General features: G+C 42.7%; 1 protein-coding gene across 1 annotated transcript; it reads left to right on the plus strand.

Annotated features, from left to right (window-relative positions):
• The first annotated feature begins 1,233 nt into the window (after positions 1 to 1,233).
• MANBAL (mannosidase beta like) lies at positions 1,234 to 6,836 on the plus strand. Its single transcript, XM_078873259.1, has 3 exons — positions 1,234 to 1,388; positions 3,589 to 3,608; positions 3,695 to 6,836. Exons 1-3 carry the CDS (start codon positions 1,274 to 1,276, stop codon positions 3,986 to 3,988), a joined length of 429 nt encoding a protein of 142 aa, XP_078729385.1. The 5' UTR covers positions 1,234 to 1,273; the 3' UTR covers positions 3,989 to 6,836.
• The last annotated feature ends 4,398 nt before the right edge of the window (positions 6,837 to 11,234 follow it).

Genomic DNA, 11,234 nt, shown 5'->3' on the forward strand with positions numbered 1-11,234 from the left:
AGACCCATAGAGCGTCTCTATGGGAGTCTCTATGGGTCTCTCTCTCTATTAGAGACCCATAGAGACCCATAGATAGAGCAAAGCTGTCAACCCATACGATTTACCCCGTATTCTTGTACAGGAAATTAGTTAATTCACGTCCATACTGCGTACAGCCGTTTTATTACGGGTAACAACAACAACATTGTCTATTTGTGTTTCTCCCTTGTGATGGGACTTTGTAGTTTGGTTTAGCCATGTTTGTTTGTTGTAGTACAGAGTTAGACTGATGGCCTTAATCTAAGTTGTCTTGTGGTTGTTGTTGTTGTTTGACTTGCATCCCAGTGGGATTTTTGCACACAGCGTTGGGTTACGGTGTTTTTTTCTGCAATATTTTGCTGTCTTTTCTTGGATTTTATGTTTGCACTTAGTCACATATTCACTTTAAGATGTTTTTTGTTCATGTTTTTGTTTTTTGTTTGTTGCGGTTGCACCCGATTCAAGAGCCGAATGGCTCACAGGGCTATACCTAATAAATGAACTTGAACTTGAAGGATGAACGTTGAGATTTATAAGGGCACGGGGTGATAATAGGCAGCACTGATAAGGGGGTTGACAGGTATGCGATCGGTATCACCTATCGATTAAAATCGATGTTTCCACGCACTCACGATTGTCGCTAACAAATCGTGTGTGCGCCAGTCTTTTATTCACAACTGATGCAAGTTCTAAACACGCGTGTTTAAATATGAGCATTTTTAATTCAAGGGGAGAAAAATTTAATTGATTCGGAGCATATAGGGGAATACAACATAGACACGTACCGAATCGAATTATTGGATCTGTAAATACCGAACTAGATTTGAATCGGCAGGACAGAACCGATTAATGTTTAAGGTAATTATTTATTGCGAGACGTAGTAACGTGCCCAGTAACCACCAGGGTAGTTAACGATCCCTTAAACAATCGTGAAGTTCTAAAGTAATACTGTAATCACTTAACAACGACTCTGACGCTGACGATTCACTTGCATCGATCGTAGTAATCGATTACTTGCAGGCGATACAGTCGACAACTCTACATGCAAATTCCATGCTAACGTCACACACGGGCAAATGGAATGAAACCCCAAAACAAATCTAGAATAGCACGAACTAGACAGGAATAGTTTAAAATAAAAAATTATCGATTCATATATTTCAAAAATTATGGTGAATCGCATCGCGTGACCGAATCGATACACGATTAAGCAGGAATCGGAATCGGTCATCAGCTGGTCTTGGTACAGTGCCGATGGTGCTGCTTTTCATCTCCTCTCCCGCCTCTCTCTCCTTTCCTCTCCTCTTCGCCATCACAGAGAAGAGTCTTCCCACCATCACCACCACCTCCTCCTACTACTACGCAGACGGTGATCCACGTGGCTGTTATCAATCAAGGGCGTTCGGCAATTTGCGGGAGATTCTGCGCGGCCTTCCCGGGGCACGGAGGCCCGGGAGCAAATCTGGGGGGTTGTGGCACGAAGCAAGAGGCAAAGATCCCCCGGGTAGCCTTCGAGGAACTGTTGGGGCAAGTGCTGTTAGAGGGTAGGTGTCTGTGAAGGTCGGCACGACACACGAGAGGGTCGGTAACAACAATCACGCCCGGCCCCAACTTTGTCTCGCTCGTGGGGATGTTTACGCGTCGCGCCAGATACTCAATTGAGGCCGAGTCTACCTAGGGGGGGAGGAGCGGTTTATAGGATCGTCAGCGGTGTTGGCCGTGAGCGGGAATCGAACTCGGGGTCCGTCAGGTTCGTAGCGTAGCGAGCGCGCTAACCGTTGCGCCACCGCTCCCAATAGAGAGGACCTCGTGATTATTGATTTGAAGTTTTCGTGACTGTAAAGTCACGTAGAAGGGAAATAATAAAAATAAAACATAAAATACAATTCTTATTTTTTATTATTTCCCTTCTACGTGACTTTACTGAAAGAACCAAGAAGATGAATTCCTGCAGTCACGAAATATTTAAATCGAGATTTATTTGTATTTTATTTCTTTACCTACGTGACTTTACCGAAAAAACCAAAGATTAAGGATCCCGTGAGTCCAGACAGACGTCTGACCTGCGTTTGCATCATTTTAGTGGCTCCAATTTAGTTGTGGGCAATAATAGTGAATGACGTGATGTTTTATTTTATACCAACGTGACTTTACCGAAAGAACCAAAGAGTACGTGATAACCGTTTGAAATGTGTGTGTGTGTTATCAAGTAATTTACCCTTTTGATTTAAAGCTTTCGTGACTGCAGGGACTCATATAGAAGGGAAATAATAAAACATATAAAACAATAACATTCTCACGACCTTTAGACTGCAACACAAGCAATCATCATGAGGTGTGAAATCCACAGCAAGAAAATTTGAAGGAAAAAAACGCCACTTTTTAACAAAATTCTTGCTGTGGATTTCACACCTGATGATGATTGATTGTGTTGCAGTCGAAAGGTCGTGACAATTTTATTGTTTTTTATGTTTTATTATTTCCCTTCTACGTGACTTTACCGAAAGAACCAAGAATATAATATAATTTGCCCTTATTAGCTATATTAATAAGTACGTATAACTGCAATTTTCGACGTTACGTTGTGTCAATGTCTGCTCTGGCCAATGGACTAAGGCGGAGATAGACAGACGTAGAGACATGGGCACACAAGCAGAAACAAAGACGTGGAAACATCAAAGACACCGAGACAATATTAGAAAGACACATCCGCATGGAAAGATGTCGACATATAGACAGATACAGATACAATTCAGATACATTCATGAAGCCTTTCACAGCAACACGGAGAGTATACATACACAGTGACACAAAGAGAGATTGCCTTGAGAGAGACGTGGAGAAATAAAATATTTCCCCAAACTACGGTACGCCACGGTGTTTCTTTAACCTATAATTGAAATTGGGCCATCGATACCAAGACGAATGAAAAGCTTGTGAATTTTTAAAAAATGTTTACTTTAAAATGTTTGGCACTTAATCACTTCTGTCGAACCAACGTTGCATTTTGTGGGACTATTTGCAGTTGTCTCTTTCGTGCTTGTTACTTTCTAAATCTTCTTGGTTCTTTCGGTGAAGTCACGTAGAAGGGAAATAATAAAATGATAAAAATGAAATATAATAAAATACAAATTCTCACGACGTTTCGGCCACAACACAAGCAGCCGTCCTCAGGTGAAGAAACAGAGCTGTCAGAAAGACAGCGTCCCAATGAACATCGCCAAACTTGGCAGCGTATATTTAAGCTGGGTCGGGGGAGGAGAGCGCCTTGACAAAGGAGTTTACATATCAACACCGAAATTAAGCATATTGATGGAAAATGCAGATATGGGATTAGTCACTCCTTGTGGAATGTGTAGGTGGTGGGGGGGGGGTCTCAAAGTCATATTATGCTCGTGTATTATGTAGGATGAGCAGTGATAAAGGGAGGAACATTTTAATTGTAAGGAGCTGCAGCAGCCAAACCACCGCGTATCAAGCTCGTGCATTGTGTGGGCAACAAAAAAGGAGAAGTTTGTCTTAAAACGTGCAATTTTTTGGTTAAATGTTGCCTCTCCTTTTTATGACAGGCGAATACAGACAAACCCAGGTGACCTTGCAGAACATCACAAGGGCTACAGATCGATTCCTTCCACCCAACCGGCGCAGCATCTTGAACAATCCTCTCTTCCTCAGCTCCCATTCACCGCCGTGACAATGGCCACCATCGGTGAGCTGTTGGCCCCAGACGTCCCGGAGCTGAGCCTCTTTGAGCGACTGCTGAACCACGGCCTCTTCCTGGGCGCCGTGTTCCAGCTGCTGTGCATTCTGGCCGTCGTGATGCTGCCTGACAAGGCGGCAGCGACGGCAGCGGCGGAGCAGGGACATGCCTCGCCGGGCTCCTCAACTCCTGCCGAGGCTGAGCCACCTCGCGCGAGCCGCCACCTCCAGGGCAAGAAGCTGAAGAAGGAGAGCAAAAAAAAGAAGTAGTCAAGTCGGACTGTGCCGAAGATGCCGTCGTCACATAGTTCTGACGCAATTACATTTTTGGTAACTCGCACAAGTGTCCTAGTGCAGGGGTCGGCAAACAATAACGGGAAGATATTTTTTGTTTTGTTTCGAATTCGGTAGTAAAAACTCAATGTGTCAAACTCTTAGGTTATTTCGGTATAGTCGCGTGACTTTACCGAAAAAACCTAAGAGTATGAATCCTTGCAGTCACGAAAGCTTCAAATCTAGAATCAATATGTCAAGTCCCGCAATGCACGTGACTACGAGACGCGGTCCTTAATAAATAACGTCACAAAGCGGTCCTTAAAGAGAGCCGCATGCGGCTGCAGAGCCGCGGGTTGCCGGTCCCTGTCCTAGTAAAAGGTTGTCATGAAAGCACCCGTAACATTAGGACGTACATTTCGTATTTGCACCTGTCCTACAGTTCAAGGTTGGCACGAAGGTGCTATGTTTCTTAAAATAGGAGTCTGCAGAGTGGGAAAGGTGTGATTGTGCGATGTTGCATTACCCACATAGATAATTTCCGAGTTATTTTCGAATTTGACAAATTTGGACCGTGACGCCAGTGCACATAGCCTCCTGTTTCCGAAAATGTCACGGAATCCTTGAATTCCACTGTAAAGCGTGCAGTGCGTATATTTGTTTTAACGCTCCCGCAGTATGAACCGGGGTTGTCGCTGGGCTCTTACCGTGAACCCCTGCAACAGGTGGGAAAGGTGCTATCAATTCTAGATTTGAAGTTTTCGTGACTGCAAGGGTAAGGTAGGTAAAAAATAAAATTTAAATAAATAAAATCACGAGATACAGTAATGTTGCTGTGACGGTGCCACCTGAAGACAGAAGCTTGTGTTGCCTCCGAAACGTCGTGATTTTATTTATTATATTTTTTACCTACGTGACTTTACCGAAAAAAACAAAGAGTATGTGCTATCAATTATTCAAGCAATCGATTAATCTGCAGATTATCGGTGGGAGTACTCGACTAATTGGACAACGCAAAAATAGTTGTCTGGGAAAACAAGTCTCATTTCTGCTGCCATGTGCTGCTGCATGGGAGGTAATGAACGGGGCTTGGCATCGGCATTGTCCAGTGTGGTGGTGGCTTGTGGTGGGGGGGGGTTCCCTCCTTCGGGAGGCAGAGACTCCTAAAACCCCTCTGCGCTGAGATGGGTAGCCAGGAAATGGCATTACAGCAAGTGGGTTCATGAACCTTTCTGTGTGGACATTTGAGTGTTATCCCCTTCTACGTGTGCATTTTTCATTACATATACTGTATCACATTTAAAGATTATCATTAATTAGTTTCTTATTTGTATGTCTTAGTTTATGTATTTGCCGACGGTTTTATGTTTTTGCAAATGTTAATTTCTAAACAATTTTTGTTTAATTTCAATAGTTTTGTATTGCTCTCTTTTGTATTGCTGTGCTTGTCTGCATGACGACGGTCTCCCTTGATAAGGATACTGTTAGTCTCACTGGGCTCTGGCCTGGTTATAATTATTTTCCTACTACAGTTAATTACTACACCACATAGCTCTCTGATGTGTCATTGGTTTGTATGGCGTGTTGTTAAGCATGACGTTTGACGTTTAATTCCATGTGCTGGGATCTTCAGGAATTATCGAGTTCCTGAGGAGCAAATTAGAAAGCTATACGGCACAATGACAAAAACCTACTGCACCCTTGTGAAAAGGGTTGTTTTGTGATCACCCAAACTCCACAAGCGATCCGTATAAAAAAGCCTCCTTTGAATTCATCGGTGCAGTTTGGTTTGTGGCGATTGATTCATCATCATGCTTAGCCATGATCTAACCACTGCTGGATGGATGAAGGCTTCCTCGTGGTCTTGCGGTGCGATAGTCCCCAGCTAGCTCCTACACACGAGCTAATTTCATCTCCAGTGCGGAGGACGTTTTCTTGGATGTGTTCACTCTATTGGCTGCCACTGTGTTGTTAGCCACCAGTGTTGTTAGCCTTGACCAACAGCAATCAACGTGTCCTGTCCAAGCAGGTTATTTAGTAACAATTTTTTTTATAAGTACTGTGGTATTCATTTGAAAATAAACGGTACTGCTTATTGCATGATCTTTAACCAGGATGCTTCCATAACAGACTTGTTTAGGAGGGTTTTCTAATATTAATCTTTGGAGTAGAATAAAATATACAATTACAGATCTGTTTGGGCTGGCCCTTGTCATGCAATAGATACACGTATCAGTAGGTATACAACACTGCATTGGTTAATATCCATTCTTCCACTCATGATACAAGCATAAGACATGTGTGTTAAAGAACTGATGTTTTAACCCAAGTATATGTAAGTATACTTTACATTTTGCCTAATGAAGCCAGCTAAATTTTACTAACAAAACAGAAAATGAAAGTGAGATTAAAACCTGAACACGAATATCATTGATGGCTGAAATTATTCTCAACTTGAATCATGGCAAGTCCATCAGATCACTGGAGATGATTTGTTTTATTTCCTAATTGGTCGAGGATATCCATTTCAAGATGGTGCAAATACAGTGTGCACTTATGGGACTCTTAAGATTTTTTTAAATAAATTTCAAATTGTCACAAGACGCAAGCTCTTTCGTTTCAAATGCCCACGTAGTCTTCTCCGTGTTGCAAGGCTCGTTGGAAGCTGACATTCTGTCCTCATCCACCGCCCAAAAAAAACAATTGTCATGGTGTCTCGTTGAACGGCTTCTCGCATTGGCAAGAATGTAACTTACGGAGTAGGATTTTCAGGGTCATGAATACACCAGTTGTGACTGTCAGCCAGCGCTACGCTTGGAAACGTGCCAGATACTGAGCCCTTTGTGTAGGGCAGGGGTCTGCAACCTTTAAGACATAAAGAGCCACTTGGACCCGTTTCCGAAGGAAAAAATAAACTGGGAGCCGCAAAACCATTGCAACATTTAAAACAAATATAACACTGCATATATTGTTTCTTACCTTATTGCTATATACAGGATCGTGCAGTCAGCTGTCAATCTGAATAAAAAAATGACTTTTTCACTTAACAATGTAAAATATATTTTTGCAAATTAATAGCTAAATTACCTGGTTAATGGGATTTTTGCTCCTGAACCTCAGTGCACAGTGTCTGCACATCAGGGCTGTAAGACGTCACCTTCATTTTCACACAGGCTTGCAAGCTGTCATCTGTGAGGCGTGATCGATGTTTGTTTTTAATATAGTTCATGTTGGAGAAGACCTGCTCACATACATATGTGGAGCCGAAGATCGACAGGACTCCAAATGCATACTTTTTCATGTTTATATAAGTGTTGGGGATGGCATTCCATGTTTCGAATACAAGTTTGTCCTGTTTGGGAAGGTTTTCAATATCACTCCATTTATGATTCTGAGCCAGAATGGCCTTCTGACGGGCAACATCCTCAAGAGTAGCGGTCAAGCATTTGAACTTGGATACCCATATATCTTTGTCGGCTATATCGGCCAGTTCCATCTCAAGATCAGGTTGACTTACACCTGCAAATGCAGTCATATTCAATAGGGATGGATCGATCGCCAGGGGAGTGACAGGGAAGGATAATGTCGTTTTTTCCTTTCTGAACTCACAGAATCGTTTCCCAAACGAACTTTGCATTGTGGTGATTGCAGACTTGAAATATTCCAAATTTATCGTATCATGACTTTGTTTGAACTCTCTCAAAGAGGGAAAGTGAGACAGTGTACCTCTCTGTAAATCTTTGACAAACACTGTCAACTTGCGCTCGAATGCCAAAACCTCCTCCAGCATGTGCAGGGCTGTGCCTCCTTTCCCCTGAAGGGTTGTATTTAGCGTGTTTAGATGTGCTGTCATGTCTACCATAAAATGTAATTTTTCCAGCCACTCTGGCTGTTCCAGCTCAGCAAAGGTGAGCTCTTTGCTGCCCAGGAAGGTTTTTACTTCTTCCAAACATGTGACAAAGCAACGGCAACGTTATTGCCTGTCACCGGGCGGGCAGTGTGGAGCGGAGCGGCGACCTGTCAGCAGCGGCAACGCCAGAGCAGGTGTCACAGTGCGCCTCCTCCCCTCGCTAGCATCCGCCCCGGAGCCGCGGTCAAGGTTCAAAAGAGCCGCATGCGGCTCCGGAGCCGCAGGTTGCCGACCCCTGGTGTAGGGGAAAGCTGCTGATGTGTGTAAAGCAAACGACGAGAGAGAAGACCTCTCAATGAGTTGGATAGTTCATAAAATTGACAACGGGGTGTCTGAAAAAACTCTTCCGTGATTAAATAATAAAAGTTTCCAGCGGTTTGAACTGCATGGTTGAAATATTGGCAACATATTGCTTTTAGTTATAACAATATAACTGGAACAGAACAGTCCATGGAAACATGCTTACGTGAAAATGCCGTGTGCAATGTACTGTACGTTGAATATTTGATTTTACTGTACACTTAACTTTTGTGTTTCTACCACTAGGTGTCAGACGAGTACCCTGCCAACAAAAATTGGGTCCTAAAGAGAGATAGCAAAATGTGTAATGTTTGGATGTGGACTTTGAAAGTATTAAATTATCCGTGTAAAATGAGAATTACAGAGATTGGTGAAACCGCTCCCAGGGTCATAGGTCAATTTTTCGCAGATATCGTAGTTTTGAGAACACTGGATGCATCGATATGGCGTGACATTGGCAGGCCGAGCGTGTCTGCCAACGTCAAGTTGGGGAGCCATGGCGAGATGTTAACTACCTCGCCTGGTATACAGGAGGTCGTGGGTCCGATCCCGACCCTGACGCCTGCTGCTGTATATTTTGACTTTGCATGTTCTCTCCGTGGTCGTGAGGATTTATCTCCTGGTCCTCCGGTCTTTTCCTCCACATTTAGAAACATGGATTTAGAATTTTCGGCTGCTATACATTTCCACATGCAAAGCCACTTCATTGGACTATCATTTGTGGCCAAGTTGCTTCTGAAAAAGAGCTATATAGCTCAGCGGGCCTTACCTGGTACCGAAAGAACTAAGAATATAAAGTTAAAGTAGTTTCTAAAAAGTTTATAGTCTGGAAAAATTAACAACTTGTCGAGGCACCTTTGTAGTTCAGCCCACTGATCTATATGGCCTAATGAGCTATATGGCCTAATGAGCTATATGGCCCACTGAGCTATATGGCGCACTGATCTATATGGCCCAATGAGCTATATGGCCCACTGAACTATATGGCTATTTTCGTCATGCGCATCTCAATGCGTACGTATCGTGTGCGACGAGCGTAGCCGCTTAGAGAAGTGGATATCGAGTGCCACTGAGGTTATGCGTAGAGACCCGTTGCACGCAAGACACAACGTGTGTAAAAACTACACAGCCTTTTAAATTTTGATTTAAAGCTTTCATCTTCTTGGTTCTTTCGGTAAAGTCACGTAGAAGGGAAGTAATAAAATAATACAAATAAAACATAATAAAATACAGTTCTCACGACGTTTCGGCCACAACGCAAGCAGCCGTCCTCAGGTGAAGACCAGGTCTGTCGGGGAGACAGCGTCTGAATGAAACACCACAGCATTTCCTGCAAAAGTGCGCTGTGCTCCTGTTGTCTGAGGTCACCAACAAAATAAATGTGAGCACATGTGACCCACTGAGCAAATGCTGATGAGTCATAATTATAACAACACCCGCTCCAACGTGTATTACTGCATAACTGCTCCTGTCACTTTGTGACATTTGTTCAAATGATGGTGAACTAAGACAAGATGACCACTATATATATATTTTTATAATTAGAACTGCTGATGCTTGTATATATAATGCGCAAGGGCTGCGTGCTTATTACACATTTTTGCGTCTCATTTGAAACTCGTGGTTTTCCAGCGGGCACAATTATTCTATTACTACGGGGTTTTTTTATCATTTACAAATTTGTTATGGACGTTGAGATACACAACAGCAGAAGACGATGCTTTTCCATAGCGACTCGTATTTACAAACGAAGAAACATGTTACGTGGGTCAGCTAGTAAGTTACAAACTGCATTGTGAAGGCTATTGAAACTCCTCGTGTGAGCATTGATCATAAGTGTAGCAGTCTTCAGAAGTTTATTGACCGAGCAGAGCCCATTGAGATATACAGCTCTTTTTTTCAAGGGCGTCTGAAAGTCCACGTGTGAGTCAGAGGGTAATGCACAGCAAAGTGTACGCACCTTCAGTGGTGCTACTATCCCATTGGGAACCATCAGCAAAATATATTTTTTGGAGACCCCCCCCAATTTAGATCTATAAATCCCCGTGTGAGATAATGGAAGAGATGTAGGCAAGAGATGTAGTGAAATGATAGATATATAGACAATGTCGAGGTGTAGTGAGTGGAGAGAGTAGATAACGCATGGGACATTCTTGATTTGAAGCTTGCGTGACTGCAAGGAATCCATACTCTTTGGTTCTTTCGGTAAAGTCACGTAGGTAGAAAATAAAATAAATCACGACGTTTCGGGGGCAACACAAGCATCCGTCATCAGGTGGGAAAGCTTTTTTTTTTATATACCTACGTGACTTCACATGGGACATGTCATGAAATAAGAACTGTAGAAAAGAGGCAAATAGTTTAGAGGTACGATGCAAACAAGATAGGAATTTTCCTTTCGTGACTTTACCGAAAGAACCAAAGAGTATGGATCCTTGCAGTCACGAAAACTTCAAATCTAGAAGATAGAAATTAATCGTAATTTTTTAAAATAATTTTTTCCCCACTGTTTATTTGGATCTTAACTCTACCTGATATTTAATGCACTCACATTTTTTTCACGAATCCAGGGCCGACCCCTGCATTAGACTCATCTGGCAGCGAGACGGCGATCCACCGAACTGATCATTTGCCCAGTATTAACATGCAACGCTCCTCGGCCAACGTTGGCATGTGGTTGGAACCGTTGGACCAACATTGGCCCAACTTTGACCCAACGTTCCATGCTTACTGGGTGGCTGTTAGTGTATCAGGTGTCTCACAATGGGACCTTCCATGACAATTATGTTTCCAAGGTGGAATATAGTCACCATGCACAGAATTCACCTGAGCTGACACTGATTGACTACTTTGTATTCTTGGTTCTTTCGGTAAAGTCACGTAGGAGGGAAATAATAAAAATAAAACAATACAATTCTCACGCCGTTTCGATTGCAACACAAGCAATCGTCATCAGGTGTGAAAACCACAGCAAGAAAAACTTCGTGAGAATTTTATTTTTATTTTTTTATTATTTTATTATTTCCCTTCTAC

The sequence above is a fragment of the Lampetra fluviatilis genome, chromosome 36, assembly GCF_964198595.1.
Source record: "Lampetra fluviatilis chromosome 36, kcLamFluv1.1, whole genome shotgun sequence".
Taxonomy (NCBI): domain Eukaryota; kingdom Metazoa; phylum Chordata; class Hyperoartia; order Petromyzontiformes; family Petromyzontidae; genus Lampetra; species Lampetra fluviatilis.